The sequence below is a fragment of the Salvelinus namaycush genome, chromosome 27 (assembly GCF_016432855.1).
Source record: "Salvelinus namaycush isolate Seneca chromosome 27, SaNama_1.0, whole genome shotgun sequence".
Classification (NCBI taxonomy): domain Eukaryota; kingdom Metazoa; phylum Chordata; class Actinopteri; order Salmoniformes; family Salmonidae; genus Salvelinus; species Salvelinus namaycush.
In genome coordinates, this window is record NC_052333.1 from 34,802,271 (window position 1) to 34,822,580 (window position 20,310).

A 20,310-nucleotide genomic window follows, 5' to 3' on the forward strand; every position below is an offset into this window, starting at 1 on the left:
AAATAAAAATAAAGATGAAACCCATAGTGGCGTCTGGTGGGTTTATATGTCTAGTTGAAGTGTATGCAAATAAATTACACAAGTGGTTAAAATAACCCTTACCTAACCTTAACCCTTACCATACCTATTTAAAATGTCAACTTCAATGGGGTAGAATCCCGTTAAAATTTAAACTTCAATGGGGTAGAATCCCGGATAGACGTCCCAAGTAACCCGCATAGCAAGGCCCACAAAGTCATAAACCCCGCCTATTTCGAAAATGTATCTATTCAAATTAGATTTTAAACCAAACCCTAACCGTAACCACACTGCTAACCTTAAATTAAGGTAAAACATATATTGTTTGTTTTCGTGAATTTTTACGATATACACAATTTTGACTTTGTGGCGGTGTCAACTTTTCCCTTCCCAGTTGTGTTTATTTATTTTCAGTGTATGACGGGTTCATCATGTGACCACCCACCTCAGTCATATGACCGCCCATCTCAGTCATATGACCGCGGTGTTTAGGGTTTTTGTTGAGGAGAAGGTGAGTGTGGCTGTTGTTCACTGCACTACTAAGGAAGCTAGACGTTACTTTTTTACGAAAATGTGTCAGTTTGCAACTTTCACGAGGTTGGAGCAATAAAATGTTCGACTACTTCAGACGGTTTGAATCTAGGTTTCCGGAAGTCTCGCCTCTGGTTTTAGAAACTCTGTGGTTCTACAGTGTAGCAATTGTTTTGCCTTGATTCCACAGTATCACAACTTTCTTTGTCAAAGAGCCGAGAGAATACCGAACAGACCTACCAGCATGGTTGCAACGGCTAGTTTGATGGGGCTAAAAAGCCGACTCGCAGTGCTTTTCTCGGTTGTGCTATCTCCGTGTCTATGCACCTCTTTTGGCCAGGTAAGAAACTTGACCGGTATTTCGGGTCATGGGTTGTGTTCCTGATTCACTATCTATGAATGTATTTTACAGTCTGCATAGTTCTGCACAGCTTTGCAAGATGTACGTTAGATATGTTGTAGCTTGTTCACTGCAAGAAAGCATAGCAGTATAATGATTTTGAGTACAATAAAGTTATGGCCCAATATCTCTGTGACTAACAGTGCAATAGACTTGCTGTAAGTTTGCACTCACAGGCCGTTGCAAAGCTAAGCGACCAAAACAGATCTTAGCCTCCTGCACCTCAATGTAATCATCCGTCCTATGTCTACAGAGTATAATATAATAGTAGATATACTTGCTGAATTGGTGGCATATGTGAACAAGAATATCACGTGTTTATCATGGGTGTTGTGTGATTATGTTTTCATATGATTGTCAAAAAATCACTTTAAAAAGATGGCTAGTTCGATCCACCATAATTCCATAGATTTGATTTAGCTTCCATCCATTGATTTAGCTGATACTCCGTAGGCTACTGGACCTAGCCTGGCTACTTTAACAACTCATTTAGTCAAGTTTCTGCTTATAATTCATTTCTGACATTGTGTAGGCCATTTTGTATATCAACTATAGTTAGATACATGCAAATTCTCTTTTGTCTTAACTTGTTGCCAGAGAAGATTAAATAAATTAGTGCTAACCAGAATAATGTCTTACATCGATAGAATGAACGCATTAATTATCTAGTTAACACCTGTGAAGTTGTCTGATTCGTTTAGGGACCGGAGAGAACGCAATATCTCTAAAATAGTCAACATTGGTCCTGTGCAAAATGCCCAAATGTCATCAATTTTTTAATTTAACTAGGTAAGTCAGTTAAGAACAAATTCTTATTTACAATGACGGCCTACCGGGGAACAGTGGGGTAACTGCCTTGTTCAGGGGCAGAACGACAGCTTTTTACCTTGTCAGCTCGAGGGATTCGAACCAGCGATCTTTAGGTTACTGGCCCTAGGCTACCTGCCGCCCCAAATTAAAAGCTGAGAAAACGATGAAACACATTTCTGATAATACTTCAGTTCGTCTTGGGTGCATATTTTATTTGGTTGAAATAACTGTTTGCTTGCATAAGTGTCAAAGATAAACGGGCATTCTTGTTTTCTCAAGAGATGCTGAAAGAAGGAAATTATATTTCTCCACTTCTATTCCTGAGACAATTAACACTTGTTATATAATTTTACTGCAAGAAATGCATCATTCTGTTAATATTATACAATACTACATGTGAGAAGTTAGACCTACAGACAGTGTCCATATTTCAGATACTATTACATTTAACCCATATTAACTTAAATTAGGAATATTCTGTTTATTCCTGAATAGAGGGATATTTGTGAACAGGATATCAAGGGTGCATGTAAACAGCGTATACCTAATAAGACCTTAAGTGGGATATGAGCTACAATCCAGAATACTGTGTACATGTAAATGTTGTTGCTGTCTTTTTACAATTGTCACTTTCAGCCATTCTTGTTGGCTAAAATCCAATCTTCTTCCAAGAGGGAATTCTGAGGTTTGCTTTCTGCACACTCAGTTCTACCTGGCCTAACCTGGCAAGTGGCTGCTTATGCCAAGCAATGAGCCAAATTGAGATTCTCTTTCTTTCTCCCAGATTGAACCCCTGGTTTATGATGAGCAGTTGCTGTGGGTGAGTGGTGGGGCGGGGGAGGTGAGCGCCTACCGGATCCCACTGCTCTCCTTCACCCCCAAGGGCAGTCTGTTGGCTTTCGCTGAGGCCCGGAAGAAGTCTGCCAATGATGTGGGGGCCAAGTTCCTTGCCATGCGACGCTCCACAGACAGAGGTAGGCAGGCCATCAGGGCGAGCAGACAGACGGATGGACAAATGTTTGCAGTTTTTAATATGATATCTGATGATCAATGGGGGTCCCCCTTGGTCGGTAATTCGGCCATGATTAAATAGCTGGCCGCTAGACTAATTTAACAATCTAAAACATTTTAGCTGACATGGGTTAATTGAGTGACTGACATAACAAGAGAAACTGCTGATGCACAACCGCATTTTGAAATTGTACCTTGTGTATTCTACTATTCTAACTCTCAACAGTAAGTAAGGAATTGTTCAGGCCGTCTGTTGCCCATCCCTGGTGTAATAAGTGATTCCTCACGAAACCCAGACAAAAAAATACTCAGGTTTTCACAAAATGTAATCCATTGAGTAGTCCTTTGGAGGAAGGATTGTTGACATTTATTTGACATTTGTATCTAAAAACCAAATTGAGAAATAATTAAAGTTGGTAAATTTATGACATTTTATTATACAATGTAGAAATTAGTAAAAAATATAGAAAAACCCTTAAATGAGTAGGTGTGTCTAAACTGTTGACTGGTACCGTGTGTTTTATATATACAGTACCAGTCAAACGTTTGGACACACCTACTCATTCAAGGGTTTCTTTATTTTTACTATTTTCTACATTGTAGAATAATAGTAATGACATAAACTATGAAATAACACACATGGAATCATGTAGTAACCAAAAAAGTGTTAATCAAATCAAAATATATTTTTTATTTTAGATTCAAAGTAGCCACCCTTTGCCTTGACAGCTTTGCGCACTCTTGGTATTCTCTCAACCAGCTTCACCTGGAATTCTTTTCCAACAGTCTTGAAGGAGTTCCCACATATCCTGAGCACTTGTTGGTTGCTTTTTCTTCACTCTGCAGTCCAAACCATCTCAACTGGGTTGAGGTCAGGTGATTGTGGAGGCCAGGTCATCTGATGCAGCACTCCATCACTCTCCTTCTTGGTCAAATAGCCCTTACACACCCTGGAGGTGTGTTGGGGGATTGTCCTGTTGAAAAACAAATGATAGGCCCAATAAGCGCAAAACAGATGGGATGGCGTATCGCTGCAGAATTCTGCTGGTTAACTTCTTTCAGCTAGGGCGCAGAATTTTTATGTTTGGAAAAATAACGTTTCCATTGTAAACAGACTATTTCTCAGGTCCAGATGCTAGAATATGCATATAATTGACAGATTAGGATAGAAAACCCTCTAAAGGTTTCAAAACTGCACACAAACAGAACTGATTTTGCAGGCGAAAACCTGAGGAAATCCAACCCGGAAGTGCCTTTTATTTGGAAAAATCCCTGTTCCGTTGCCTGCCCCTCCATTTAAAGGGGTATCAACCAGATTCCTTTTTCAACGGCTTCCTCAGGCTGTGACCAGGCTTTAGACATAGTTTCAAGCTTTTTTTTGAAAAACGAGATTTTTCAAAAAGCGTCAGTTGTCCTTTGACTAGTTCCTGCGCGCGACAGATGTAGCTCGACATTTTCTTTCTCTGTAGTATTGAATAGGTTACTGTCCGGTTGAAATATTATCGATTATGTATGTTAAAAACAACCTGAGGATTGATTATAAAAAACGCTTGACATGTTTCTACGAACATTACGGATACTTTTTGGAATTTGTCTGCCTTTCAGGACCGGAACGAGCCTGTGGTTTTCTGAACATAACGCGTAAACCAAATGGCGGTTTTTGGTTATAAAACAAATCTTTATCGAACAAAAATAACATTTATTGTGTAACTGGGAGTCTCGTGAGTGCAAACATCCGAAGATTATCAAAGGTAAGCGATTTTAATTTTACTGCTTTTCTGACTTTCGTGACTTTCGTTCTTACTGTTTTGTCTAGTGATTTAATAAACTCACAAACGCTTGGATTGCTTTCGCTGTAAAGCGTATTTTCAAAATCTGACACGATAGGTGGATTAACAACAAGCTAAGCTGTGTTTTGGTATGTTTCACTTGTGATTTCATGATTTATAAATATTTTTAGTTTATTTTTGAATTTGGCGCTCTGCAATTCAGCGGTTGTTTACGAAAATGATCCCGCTAAAGGGATCCGTGCGGCAAGAAGTTAAGTGTGCCTTGGGTTCAAAATAAATCACTGACAGTGTCACCAGCCAAGCACCTTCACACCTCCTCCACAGTGGGAACCAACACATGCAGAGATCATCCGTTCACCTACTCTGTGTCAGACACGGCGGTTGGAACCAAAAATCTCAGATTTGCACTCATCAGACCAAAGGACAGATTTCCACCAGGCAAATGTCCATTGCTCGTGTTTCTATTTCTTTTTTTAACCTTTATTTAACTAGGCAAGTCAGTTAAGAACAAATTCTTATATACAATGACGGCCTAGGAACAGTGGGTTAACTGCCTTGTTCAGGAGCAGAATGACAGATTTTTACCTTGTCAGACCAAGAAGGAGAGTGATGGAGTGCTGCATCAGATGACCTGGCCTCCACAATCACCTGACTTCAACCCAGTTGAGATGGTTTGGTATGAGTTGGACCACAGAGTGAAGGTAAAGCAGCCAACAACTGCTCAGCAAATGTGGGAACTCCTGGTGACATTACCAGGCAGGCTAAAATCCAATCCCACCAAAAAAGGCTGAAATTACGGGGGGTTTATTACATGTTTTGTTTTAACAGCTCTTACACAGAAAGGGCTTGATCATTTTTGTAATTTCACAGTATTATTCCTACCTCATATTGTTTAAATATATTATATATAACACAGGAAGTTCACGTTTTTTTACTGCATTGGGGCTTTAACACCAGTCTGAGAGACTTGTCGGAAGTCCAAACAAAATGCAGTCCCTTTGCCAGCTGATACAGAATCACGCAGTATTCAAAGAATGTCATCAATACAACAGTGAATAATCAGTGTCCTTGTCCCTCCGGTATGATATCAATCACTATCAACAGATATGAGAATAATCCAATTGGACACTGGAAATTGTTTATTACAGAGACTCCAAATATGCTGAACATTGTGTTCACTCTAAATTAAGTATGAACTTTAGTCATCTTAAATATTCCCATTACAGATGGACAGGACAGAGAAACTCCCACACTCGCATTTGAATCGACTTTGCTTTGTATTGGCCCATCTTCACTCCAGTGCATTCGTAAAGTATTCAGACCCTTTCCTTTTCCCACATTTTGTTACGTTACAGCCTTATTATAAAATTGATTAAACAATCTACACACAATACCCCATAAGGACAAAGCGAAAACGTGTTTTTAGAACTTTTTGCAAATATATTAAAAACAGAAATACCTTATTTACATAAGTATTCAGACCCTTTGCTATGAGACTTGAAATTGAGCTCAGGTGCGTCCTGTTTCTATTGATCATCCTTGATGTTTTTACAACTTGGGAAATTCAATTGATTGGACATGATTTGGAAAGGCACACACCTGTCTATATAAAGGGGCCACAGTTGGCAGTGCATGTCAGAGCAAAAACCAAGCCATGAGGTCTAAGGAATTGTCCGTAGAGCTCCGAGACAGGATTGTCCAGGCACAAATCTAGTAAAGGGTACCAAAACATGTCTGCAGCATTGAAGGTCCCTAAGAACACAGTTCCCTCCATCATTCTTAAATGGAAGAAGTTTGGAGCCACCACGACTCTTAGAGCTGGCTGCCCGGCCAAACAGAGCAATTGGGGGAGAAGGACCTTGGTCAGGGAGGTGACCAAGAACCCGATGGTTACTCTGACAGAGCTCCCGAGTTCCTCTGTGGAGATGGGAGAACCATCCAGAAGGACAACCATCTCTGCAGCTATCCACCAATCAGGCCTTTATGGTAGAGTAGCCAGACGGAAGCCACTCCCCAGTAAAAGGCACATGACAGCCCGCTTGGAGATTGCCAAAGGGCACCTAAAGGACTCTGACCATGAGAAACAAGATTCTCTTGTCGTCTAAAACCAAGATTGAACTCTTTGGCCTGAATGCCAAGCGACACGTCTGGAGGAAACCTGGCACCATCCCTACGATGAAGCATCATGCTGTGGGGATATTTTTCAGCGGCAGGGACTGGGAGACTAGTCAGGATCGAGGGAAAGATGAATGGAGCAAAGTACAGAGAGATCCTTGATGAAAACCTGCTCAGGACCTCAGGCTGGGGTGAAGGTTCACCTTCCAACATGACAATGACCCTAAGCGCACACAGCCAAGACAACGCAGGAGTGGCTTCGGGACAAGTCTCAATGTCCGTGAGTGGCCCAGCCAGAGCCCGGACTTGAATGCGATCGAACATCTCTGGAGAGACCTGAAAATAGATGTGCAGCGACGCTCCCCATCCAACCTGACAGAGCTTGAGAGGATCTGCAGAGAAGAATGGGAGAAACTCCCCAAATACAAGTGTGTCAAGGCTTGATGAGAGAAACAAACTATTTCATCCATTTTAGAATACGCCTGTAACATAACAAAATGTGGGAAAAGTGAGTGGTCTGAATACTTTCCGAATGCACTTTACTTACGACGAATACTTTCCTCCTCCGCTCTCCCTCTATACTTCCCCTCCACACTAGGTGCCACGTGGTCGCCCACCTCCTTCATATTGGACGATGGGGACTTGGCTGACGGGCTGAACCTGGGTTCCGTGGTGGTGGATGAGGAGACTGGCTCTGTGCTGCTGATCTACTCTATTTGCTTCCACCAGTACCAGTGTGACCCTGCCAGTATTATGTTGGTGGAGAGCATGAATGACGGTCTCAGCTGGAGCCCACCAAGGAACCTCTCGGTCCAGCTAGGGGTTAAGAACTTCGCCCCCGGGCCTGGCTTTGGCATTCAGGTGGGTCACCACCGTCCATGGCTTTGATACTTCTCTTCATCTACCCTTATATCTCTCTTTCTCTCAATGTATCTAATCGGGTGAAAGTAGATTACGTTTCATCCCAGTACAGGGACCTCCTGTGTGTGCATGTGCTTTTTAAAATATTTTTTTATGGGCCTAATCATCGAATGACATATAGAATCCCTATTCATTTAATAGGATCTCTATGGGCCTAATAGTAAAGATTTGTCGTTTCACTTTAAAAAAAAGGTAGGCACGTACATTTTAAATGTGGCATAAACACAACCAGTTAAGTTTCCATCTGATTGTCAAACAATTACTTCAAAGGCTCATGAAGACTACCTGCGCACGTTACTCCGGGACGGCTAAATGATGGGGTGTGGGTAAAAAAAAAAACTACGCCTCAAAATGCAGCGTCTCTTCTGTCATTACTTGATGCTTGTCTAAAATGCTAAATAAAGCCTTGCTCACCAGAATGTCACAAATCGATAGAAAGATCAGTGCACCATTAGTTGACATTGGTAAAGTTCTCTTTCGTTTCTGCTTCTCTCACAGAGCGAGGACGTTTAGGGACCAGGGAGATTTCCAAATGACATCAGACCGGTTTAAAGGAAATGTAAAAGCTGTGAAAAAGAGCCAACACGATTTTGATAGTATTTCAGTTCGGCTCTGATGCATATTTTGTGGTTGAAAATGAAATACTGTCAGCTTTTGTCGCTGAAAGAAATTGCACGTTTAGGCTACACACCAGGTCCTTAAGCGCGCAATCCCATTCTCTCAAGATGCTGAAAAAATGTATCATATTTTTCCACTCCTGTTCCCCAGGCCAAATGTTTATTATATTTGGACTATAATTTTACTGCGAGAAACACTGAAGTGTACAGGAGTTAACATTTTATAGTAGGCTTACAGACCGTTTCCCGACTTCAGTTACTATTCCAACCATTAAGCTACTCCGATAACAATTTGAATAATTCTGGCATCCATACAGTGCCAGTTGATAATGCAAAGAGTCATCACTTACAGAACACCAAAAAGTGTTATGTCATTCATTAGGCCTGCACAAGTCTCGATCTCGGCCACTAATCTCTGCCTTCGAAAATGTTTGTTATTGTTGAACCACACCGCATTTTGGAGTGTATTGGTTAAATCTTTAAAGACTCCAACCACCTAAGCTGCTCTCTCTGCTTTCGCATGGCAAGCGGTACCAGTACATCAAGTCTTACACCAACAGGCTCCAGAACAGCTTCTATCCCCATGCCATAAGACTGCTGAATAGCTAACTAAAGAACTAACAAAGTGGCTAAACAGAGTACCTGAGTTGACCTTTGTATTTTATTCTTATCTTTACTGTCTCTATGCACACTCACAGGGCCCTACACATTATGCACATTGATACTCCAACACACGTGCACTACCGTTCAAAAGTTTGGGGTCACTTAGAAATGTCCATGTTTTTGAAAGGAAAGCACATTTGTCCATTTTTAAAAGAACATCAAATTGATCAGAAATACAGTGTAGACATTGTTAATGTTGTAAATGACTATTGTAGCTGGAATATCTACAGAGGCCCATTATCAGCAATCATCACTCCTGTGTTCCAATGGCACATTGTGTTAGCTAATCGTTATAATTTTAAATGGCTAATTGATCAACAGAAAACCCTTTTTTGCAATCATGTTAGCACAGCGGAAAACTGTATTGCTGATTTAAAGAAGCAATAAAACTGGCCTTCTTTAGACTAGTTGAATATCTGGAGCATCAGCATTTGTGCGTTCGATTACAGGCTCAATGAAACAATGAACTTTCTAATGAGACTCGTCAGTCTATTCTTGTTCTGAGAAATGAAGGCTATTCCACAACTGAGCAAGAGGACCAGTACAATAGTGTCTAGTTTGAGAAACAGACGCCTCACAAGTCCTCAACTGGCAGCTTAATTAAATAGTACCCGAAAAACACAAGTCTCAACGTCAACAATGAAGAGGCGACTCCGGGATGCTGCCTAGAAGGCCAGAATCCTGGAGGAACCTCTTCACTGTTGACGTTGAGACTTGTGTTTTTCGGGTACTATTTAATTAAGCTGCCAGTTGAGGACTTGTGAGGCATCTATTTATCAAACTAGACACTCTAATGTACTTGTCCTCTTGCTCAGTTGTGCACTGGGGCCTCCCACTCTTTCTATTCTGGTTAGAGTCAGTTTGCTCTGTTCTGTGAAGGGAGTAATACACAGCGTGATACGAGCGCTTCAGTTTCTTGGCAATTTCTCGCATGGAATAGCCTTCATTTCTCAGAACAAGAATAGACTTGACGAGTTTCATTAGAAAGTTCATTGTTTCTGGACATTTTGAGCCTGTAATCGAAGCTACAAATGCTGATGCTCCAGATAGACTAGTTGACTAAAGAATAGTTTTATTACTTTAATCAGTACAACAGTTTTCAGCTGTGCTAACATAATTGCAAAAGGGTTTTCTAATTATCAATTAGCCTTTTAAAATGATAAATTTGGATTAGCTAACACAACGTGCCATTGGAACACAGGAGTGATGGTTTCTGATAATGGGCCTCTGTACGTTTTATATAGATATTGCATAAAAAAATCTGCCGTGTCCAGCTACAATAGTTTTCACGGACAATTGTGCTTTTCTTTCAAAAACAAGGACATTTCTAAATGACCCCAAACTTTTGAACGGTAGTGTACATACACTCATTCCATCATTTGCTCAGACACACATACATTTATACTGACTCTACACCCACATATCATCCTGATGCCTAGTCACCTTACCCCTATACATATCTACCTCTATCGATACAGTATCCCTGCACATTGTAAATATGGTACTGGAACTGAACCTGTATATAGTATGCTTACTTTATCATGTTCTTATTTTTATTTATTGTGGGGGGGTTTTTCGTTCTACTTTGTTATTTTTAGTATTACATTACAGTACATTACGTTATTGATTACAGGATTGTTGTGGTTAGAGCTTGCAAGAAAGGCATTTCACTGTGCATGTGACATTAACTTAAAACAGAACAAAAAAACTTGTATTCCACAAGTTTAAGTCTCTTTGCTCATTTTTCATGTGACTGAAATGCGGTAATGATAAATGGTGAAATAACCTACAGTTTTCTTAAAATCTATGTTTAAACTATTGTGATATGCTCACGTTTTACCGGTATGGCGTACCCCCACTTTATCATGCTGGTACTCCGGACCGTTCCGTCTTACTTTCACCCCTGCATTTCATATAATTCCCCTCGCTTTATTTGTTTGTCATCTCTACCCTTATATGAGAAGAGAGCTCCTTATATTTCCTTCCTCGTGATACCATTGCTGACGTAGCCTACTTTTTGTGTTGTCAGTAAGTTTGAGTCATGTCTCCCATGATGAGCTACTCTCTCTTTTTCAATACCTCTGCAGTTCTTAGTGTTGTTAACCTGCCTGTGTATTTGGACACAGCAGTATTTAGCTAGTCATTCTGAATGTTCTTTCCTTTATGAGCCCAATTTCTATCATCCCTAACCCTTATATTGTGTGTAATAAACCTCAGTAATAAGTCTTCGGGTCAATGCACCGAGGTCAGTTTCGATTTGAACTGTTGTGCTTTGATGGAGTACACTATTTTGTTTGACTGTCTCTCCATGTCCTCTCTTGCAGAAGCATTACCCTCCTGCCAAGGGGCGTCTGGTGGTGTGTGGACATGGCACACTGGAGGGTGACGGGGTCTTCTGCATTCTGAGTGACGACCACGGGCGAAACTGGAAGAATGGCGCCGCACTGAAGAGCATCCCCTACAACCAGCCCAAACAAGCCCTGGACTTCAACCCAGACGAGTGCCAGGTAAAGCTAACCAGGGAGGGAGTAGGTAGAAAGGACAGGAAACGATGCCACACAGTACAATACCCATATAGTTATTAGGCAACCCTTGAGTTTTACTAGTCTGTAGTTTTACTAGTCTGTAGTTTTACTAGTCTGTAGTTTTACTAGTCTGGTAGTAGTTTTATAGTCCGATGCTTTTGTTCTGGTTTTGTTCAATAGTGATGTATACTGATTACAATGCAGTTCCTCTACTTTTTTTGTATCAGAGATTGGAAAGATACAGTAGTTAATCCTTGTAGGACAACTTAACTTGATTCATTTGACTAACAACTATTAGTATCCCTTGATGAGAAGTGCTTGAGAAACACAATTTGGCTTTCTGTTAAAAGCCAATAATCAGGCTGACCTCAGTTCCTCAATCAAACTCCTCTCTGCCTCCCCCCCCCCTGTAGCCTGTAGAGATGGAGGACGGTAGCATCGTCATCAACGTGCGCAACCAGAACAACTACCACTGCCGCTGCCGCATGGTGGTGCGCAGCCTGGACGGGGGCGAGACTCTACCTGTGGAGCAGCTGGTGTTTGACTCCATCCTGATAGACCCAACGGTAGCAGCAGGGGCGCTGCAGAAGGAGGGCGTGATGTACTTCACCAACCCAGCTGACAGTAACCACAGTAAGGACTATGGGGAAAGGGGTGGGGATGGGGCCCTCTGGTAGACAGAGTGGGTTGGACAGGGGGTTAGTGGTGAGATAATAATGTAAATTTTATTTTTTACATTTTTTAATGTTATTTTATTAATAAATATGTACATTTTATTTTATATTTTTTGTCTTAACTTCCCTCAACCTTTCTGTCCCTCTCGCTTTCTTTCTCTCCTCTCTCTCCTTCCTTTCTGCCAGGGATCAATCTAACCCTGCGCTGGTCTCTGACCAATGGCACGTCGTGGGAGAAGAACACTGTCCAGATCTGGGCGGGCCCAAGCGGCTACTCCTGCATGACGTCACTTACGAGCGGCAGCGCTGAGGACAGGAAGTTCATCTATGTCATCTACGAGAAAGGCCACAAAGACTACGATGAGACCATCTCCTTCGCCAAGATCCACCTCTACGGTGGATGGTAGTAGAATAAGGCTGGGGGGAGGGGGGGGAACTAGGTAGTCTGCCTCTAATCACTGGTCCAGGGTCAGGGTCTGTGTTCTCAAAGTGTCTCGGAGTGCTGAACTAGCATCAATTTTGCCTTTTTTAGATCATAATGAATTAGATTATATAGACAGGGACCTGATCTTAGATCAGCACTTTTAATCAGACACTTTTTGAATACAGGCCCAGATATTTTTATCCGCTTAAAAGTGGTTATGGTTAGGATGGAGATTTTTTTTATCCAAGATCTGTGGTTAGGAGCAGGTTCTACCTCCAGCTGGGGAGGGAAAGGGAAGAGGATGTTAAATTCTCTCAGGACGGATGACTCATGGGACTTTGCAGCACCACTTTGTTTTGATAGGTGGAGGGAGACATACAAACCACTCCTGTTTTATTGGACCAATAATGACAGTTGTGTGCCACTTTATCCTAAGGTGGGCTTTGAAATACATCAGGGTTGGTTTCATTAGGGCACACCGCAGCAAAATGTAGCAAGACATTCTGCAACAGGAAATGGAAAGTTCAGCTAGTCCCTCCCTGTTTTAGTCTGTTTTCCTCCATTTGGTGCCTAATATACATGTTATTAGTATGGCCCAAGCACAGGTGTCCTGTCCTTTACTGAAGCTATGATAGTCTGTAATGATTGGTGGGATGTTGGTGTAGCTACACTTCCTTTCTGTTGAGGCTCCTATAGCTGAGAGAGGGGGAAGTCGTCGTCGTCGTCCCCCCCCCCCACATCACAAATTAAAAGAGATGGGTGGAAGGAAAATGTATAGAGGGTTATGTGTCACCGAGCCATAAAAATATTGGGAAAGACTTGTAACTGCTATTTCAATATGGCAAAAAACTTGAAAAAAGGTAAAAGAATACAGATTTAGAGACATTTTAATGCAGCTCCTAGTCCTCTGCCTCGCAGTCCATAACAGAATGGTTGCACTTTCAGAATGTCAAGGCATTTCTACGTTTTCCTTTTTTTTTTGAAGGGTGGTTCTTGCCAACTTTTGACGCAAGAGATGTTTGTATGATGAGACCGTTTTGTGTGAATGGACTCGTAAAATGATTGACTTGTGTCCACTACATTATCTCAGATGAATAGGACATGCGTAGTGTGAATAACATCAACTTGATGTTGTTTTTACGAGGCATGGCGCCAGGGATCTGTCATTTCATTCACCCATTTTGTGTTTTGAGTTGAAAGTTTAATTATCAACTGTGATTGTGTCACAAATCCCTCAACTCAGTGTTTCTGTAGCAGATATGATCAGTCTCATTTAGCTCGCGCACTCCACAGCAGATGCAGTTGTTTCCCTCAGCTCACCTTGCTGAATCTATCTGTGAAGCTGACATACTGATATGAAATAGATTCCTTGTTTAGTGGTAAGACACTGCATCTGGTTACTTGCACGTAAGGGTTTGATTGGTCTTTTATTTGAAAGTGATTTTGATTAGAAACTGTTGCGTTGTATTGGGGAATCTGGATGCATGTGAACTCGTTGTGTCAAGTTGAATTGCCAATGTTATGGTCTTAAGTGCACTTGATTTTGTATTATATTTAGCATATTCTTCTATTACCGTAAGCTAATTATCTTACATCCTTTATTATCCTCCCTTTCCTGAAATTGTGTACATTTAGAAGGGCTTCCTATGTTGATGACCTTAAGTTAAGAATTGTGGTTAATGTTTCAGGTAAGTTTTTTTTTCAAGGAGGTGTGATGTGTGTCTGAGTACTAATATAATATTATGTATGTACGTTTAGATACTGTACAATTAGTGGAAAAAGATGAGAACTGAGCTTCTTTAAAAGCAGCAATTCAACCACAGTGTGTGAAAACATACTGTTAAAATCGTTCCAGATATTACAATTGTATTAAGCCTCTTGTAATGTTTTGGGATATCCCCTGGGTCTGTAGATAATGTAAAGTATCCTGTACTTCCCTGAAAAGTATAAATCTGAAGAAAAAAAATGTGTTAGCCAAGCCCTGTTTCATGCTGTGTGGGTGAACACAAGCTTCAATGGAGCTTTTGGAACAAAGAAATCCATACAAATAAATGTACACTGTAAGATGAAGAGAAGGTTAGAAAAGAGAATAATGCAAATATCCTTAACAGCTATTTTGTTTGTCACACTCATAGAAGTAATATAACAAATATTTTTCTTTATGACAATGTTGCCAGAATCTTATAGTAGAATCAGTGTGTCTTCTAAAATGTAGTCTGTGTTAGGCATTAAAGCCAAATTATAATGGGGAGGGAACAAAATTCATAATTATTGAAGATACTATATAAAATTGGCAGTCCTTCAAATGCATTCATAGGCATGAAACAACTTCTTTGAAAATTAACCACAATGAACGGGAAATTATTTTCACCTTGATTGCATTGTATTTTCTGAAGTTGAATCGACAGATGGGGAGATAGATGAGAAGGATATAGCACAGAAAGTGGGTGGAAGAACGGGGATGTGAACCGCTCCCTCCAGGTGTGTATGTAGTCCTGGACGGCACTACCCGACCCTGACACTACCATGATTGCGTCAATCATTTACCACAAATCGGACATTAAAGAAACAGTAAAACACACTGTAAATTACTCTTGCATTCATATAGCCTTAGTAGAAGATGATGTTGTGTGGGAGCCTGATGGATTATTGGAACACAGTAGGTCACAGTACAGTACCTGTGTAGCAGAGGAAGTTTTGTTTTTCCGCACAGTCATTGTCAGCCCATTTCCCTGTTCATGGCTTCACAGTTGTGAGAGAGGAGGCTCGGGACCTGAAGAGTTGTAGTGGTACTTAGTTGTGTGTCTAACGTCTGCCATATCACACTGGCCTAAAGTAACCCACATCAAACTGCATTCATATAGTGTATAGACCTTATAGTGTATAGACCTTGCTACCCAGAATCCTTGCACCGGCCAAATGGTACACCCACTTATGTTAGTTTCTTCTCCCAATGAGTCTGGCTCAGTACCGACCCTTCACTGAATGCGAACCCATTCGGGGCTGTCTGATTGGTCCAGAAACTGATGGGTTGGACCAGAGCCAGAACACACTTGGGTAAAGCGGCAGTTAGAACATGTGTCATTGGCTTTGACACTGATTTGTTAGAGACAATCCAATCGCTGCTGACTTTGTTTTGTACAACGCCACTCATGCCCTTTGTCACCATAAACGACTTCAATAATGGCAATCTCAGACTTAAGTATGTGGTGAATTACAGAGCTAGCATAGAAACACTTCCCAACCCAAAATATACAGTCGTATGAAAAAGTTTGGGCACCCCTGACAATTTCCATGATTTCCATTTATAAATGATTGGGTGTTTGGATCAGCAATTTCATTTTGATCTATCAAATAACTGATGGACACAGTAATATTTCAGTAGTGAAATGAGGTTTATTGGATTAACAGAAAATGTGCAATATGCATCGAAACAAAAGTAGACGGGTGCATAAATTTGGGCACCCCAATAGAAAAATCACATCAATATTTAGTAGAGCCTCCTTTTGCTAAAATAACAGCCTCTAGACGCTTCCCATAGCCTCTAATGAGTGTCTGGATTCTGGATGAAGGTATTTTGGACCATTCCTCCTTACAAAACATCGCCAGTTCAGTTAGGTTTGATGGTTGCCGAGCATGGACAGCCCGCTTAATCATCCCACAGATTCTCAATGATGTTCAGGTCTGGGGACTGGGATGGCCATTCCAGAACATTGTACTTGTTCCTCTGCATAAATGCCCGGGTAGATTTTGAGCAGTGTTTTGGGTCATTGTCTTGTTGAAATATCCAGCGCAGGCGTAACTTCAACTTTGTGACTGATTCTTCAACATTATTCCCAAGAATCTGCTGATATTGAGTGGAATCCATGCGACCCTCAACTTTAACAAGATTCCCAGTACCGGCACTGGCCACACAGCCCCACAGCATGATGGAACCCCCACCAAATTTTACTGTGGGTAGCAAGTGTTTTTCTTGGAATGCTGTGTTCTTTTGCCGCCATGCATAAGGTCCCTTGTTATGACCAAATAACTCAATCTTTGTTTCATCAGTCCACAGCACCTTATTCCAAAATGAAGCTGGCTTGTCCAAATGTGCGTTTGCATACCTCAAGCGTCTCTGTTTGTGGCGTGTGTGCAGAAAAGGCTTCTTCCGCATCACTCTCCCATACAGCTTCTCCTTGTGCAAAGTGCGCTGAATTGTTGAACGATGCATAGTGACACCATCTGCAGCAAGATGATGTTGTAGGTCTTTGGAGGTGGTCTGTGGGCTGTTTTTGACCGTTCTCACCATCCTTCGCCTTTGCCTCTCCGATATTTTACTTGGCCTGACACTTCTGGCCTTAACAAGAACTGTGCCTGTGGTCTTCCATTTCCTCACTATGTTCCTCACAGTGGACACTGACAGCTTAAATCTCTGCGATAGCTTTTTGTAGCCTTCCTCTAAACCATAATGTTGAACAATCTTTGTTTTCAGGTCATTTTAGAGTTGTTTTGAGGCCCCCATGTTGCCACTCTTCAGAGGAGAGTCAAAGAGAACAACAACTTGCAATTGGCCACCTTAAATACCTTTTCTCATGATTGGATGCACTTGTCTATGAAGTTCAAGGCTTAATGAGCTCACCAAACCAATTGTGTGTTCCAATTAATCAGTGCTAAGTAGTTACAGGTATTCAAATCAACAGAATGACAAGGGTGCCCACATTTTTGCATAGCCTATTTTTCACATCTGATTTTAATTTCATACAACTTAATATTGCTACACTAAAAATCATTGTCTGGACAATAACCCAGTACTCAACTTTTATTAGAAAATGAATGGCATGCCACTGTGATCATTTTCTGTGACGAAAGATTAAATTATTATGCAGCCTCAGAGGGGTGCCCAAACTTTTTCATACGACTGTATATATTTTTTGCAGTGGTGTGATAAGAGAATTTCCAATCCCAATGATAATAACAACCAATCAATAGCTCTGACCAATTCCCGAGGTTTGTAAGACCATGGGTATAATAATAATTAGTCAAAGACTCAGCTTATACAAAAGGTTAGTACAGTTTATTCAGAGAACGTTCTAAAGTCAAGAATAAAAAACAATACATTTTATACTGACTTCTCACGCACACACAAGCAGACGCATACACACAAACAGACGCACACACATGTCCTGCTACCCAGCCGACAGAGATTAGTGACCTTGTCCTTGAGACATACTCCCTGTTCTCTCCCAAATCTCTAGTCAGGTCGGCACCAAGCTCAGACAGTCTGTGTTTAAAATACCATAAAGACATATTGTCTTTACCCTAATTCTGACTAGGACTACACATTTATTGATTATGATTTTATACATTCTAATCAATTCCATACAATTATGTTTCAGGGCGGAATATTCTAATCATTCACTTAACAGATAATTCTCACCTATCATGGTGTAAAGTACTTAAGTAAAAATACTTAAGTTCTACTTAAGTCGTTTTTTGGGGTATCTTTACTATTTATTTTTTGACAACTTTTACTTTTACTTCACTACATTCCTAAAGAAAATTATGTAATTTTTACTCCATAAATTTTCCCTGACACCCAAAAGTACTCATTACATTTTGAATACTTAGCAGGACAGGGAAATGGTCCAATTCACGCACTTATTAGGAGAACATCCCTGGTCATTCCTACTGCCTCTGATCTGGCAGACTCACATGCTTCATTTGTAATGAGTGTTGGAGTGTGCCTCTGGCTATCCATAAATAAAATAAAAAATGCAATGATGTCTGGTTTGCTTAATATAAGGAATTTGAAATGATTATACTTTTACTTGTACTTTTGATACTTAAGTATATTTTAGCAATTATATTTACTTTTGATACTTAAGTATATTTAAAACCAAATACTTTTAGACGTAGTATTTTACTGGGTGACGTTTACTCAAGTCATTTTCTATTAAGGTATCTTTACTTTTACTCAAGAATGACAAATGGGTACTTTTTCCACCACAGATTTTTTGCAATACTAGTGTGTTTACCTAACAAGCACAAATGAATGCACGTAACCTGTATTACTTTCTACTTTCATCTCTCTCTCTCAACCCCTCTCCTCCACTCACTTTTTCTCCAGTTCTGGTAGTCCAGTGCCTCTTAATTTCCCCACAGCCAGAACCCCCACAGCTGGCTCTGCCTCAGCCCGACCCACACCCAGTCCGAGGAGCTGTTCTGGACTTTCTCCATGGCATAGAAGGCCTCGGCGTCAGAGTGGAAGGAGGCCAGGTGAGAGTGTGGATGCCCAATAGTGACACAGTGCTTTAGTGCATTAGTCCATGTCATCTGCTTCAGAACCAGAATCAGTTTCCGAGGGACTGGAGAGGTGAAGTAGGGGACAAGGGAGCATGGGAGAAGGGCGATGAGAGAAAGCAGAGATGAGAAGAAACTACAGAAAAAGCCAGGAACATTGTTAACAACTGATGGTTTTCAGCAAGCAAAGTTCAAGCAATGGTGGAGGGGGTTTTGCTATAATTTCCATGAATAGGGAAGTTGTTTACATACCAAAATAGCAGTGGAATGGTTTCTTGACTTTTCAGTCAACTGGGGTCCATTTCAAGGGCAGCAGCAGTTGACCATTACTCATTTCAGCTTCAACACAGTCCTCCTTTGCTATACATTTAAAAAAGGAAAGAAAAATATAATTCAGATCACGTGAATCATATTAGTTCATTATTGAGGCATTGAATAAAACAATCAAGGGTGAACCGGAATGACACCCATGTTGAATCGACTGCCCCATTTTGTTCAGTAACTCACTTTCAGTGGTCAGTAGCTCTCGAATTCAGGTTGGAGGACAGTGGCTGGAGATTTGACCGTCTCCATGGTTGATGGTGAAGGCCGATCCACACTGCAACTTCACTGGTATTCCTCAGCTTCTCCAGTATCTTGTCATTGTATGCGTCACTCATCACGCTGGCTAGGTCTGCGTGGCTGAGATGACAGCGCTTCAAAGCCTCTGTCCAGTTCTTCTTCTCTTCAACCAATGAAAGGTTGTGGAGATCTGCAATGGTTGTTGTTTATATTTGAAGGTTAAAATCTATAGACTGCACTGGACGGAAGCAACACCGTTACACAAATATAAACTTTTCCATTCCTTTTTGTCCCCGCTCCCACTCTCTCAGGAGGATTCACTTAAATGTTACACCAAATTACTAACACATACAGTACATATGGAATTATCTCAGCGTTTGTTACCTTTGTTATAACATATAAAGATTTGATTGTCCCCACAGTCTCTCTCTTCCCATGTTCCATTGCGGTCCATGCTGACACACACAGGCCCACCTGTCCATTTCCTTGAGCGCGCTCCACTCTTACCCTCAGTCCCGTTCCTCAAGCCAATCCAAGCTGATTCCTTACTAGAGCCTTTTACCTTGTTGTAAATGTCATCCATGTGAGATCTGTTGTTTATAGTGACTAAAGTGCATAAGTCTTTGGCTTCGTACCATGTCTTTGTAATACTACTGAGATTGTAACAGCCATCTGCTGAAAAACAGAAATATGATTTTTTGGGGCAGTGGTCTATGATACTGTAGTATTTCACCTAACACATAGTTACTGTCAGGTCCAAAATGATTGACACCCTTGATAAAGATGAGCTAAATTGTATACAATATATAATATAGCTCACTATTTGTATTATTATTTCTTATCTTTATGAAGGGTACCAATCATTTTGGACTTGTATATTATGTCAAATATGAATGCTCAACTTTTTGGTTCTGTATATTATCAATTGAGGCGTCTGAGGCAATATATTTGTAAAATATTACCTGAAA

The 20,310-nt window shown here is 40.9% G+C and overlaps 1 protein-coding gene across 1 annotated transcript; it reads left to right on the forward strand.

The window, feature by feature from the left end:
- The first annotated feature begins 503 nt into the window (after positions 1-503).
- LOC120022463 (sialidase-1-like) lies at positions 504-15,080 on the forward strand. The gene is made up of 7 exons (XM_038966381.1): positions 504-529; positions 740-889; positions 2,544-2,733; positions 7,274-7,536; positions 11,201-11,383; positions 11,815-12,034; positions 12,262-15,080. Exons 2-7 carry the CDS (start codon positions 794-796, stop codon positions 12,480-12,482), a joined length of 1,173 nt encoding a protein of 390 aa, XP_038822309.1. The 5' UTR covers positions 504-529; positions 740-793; the 3' UTR covers positions 12,483-15,080.
- Positions 15,081-20,310: the final 5,230 nt, after the last annotated feature.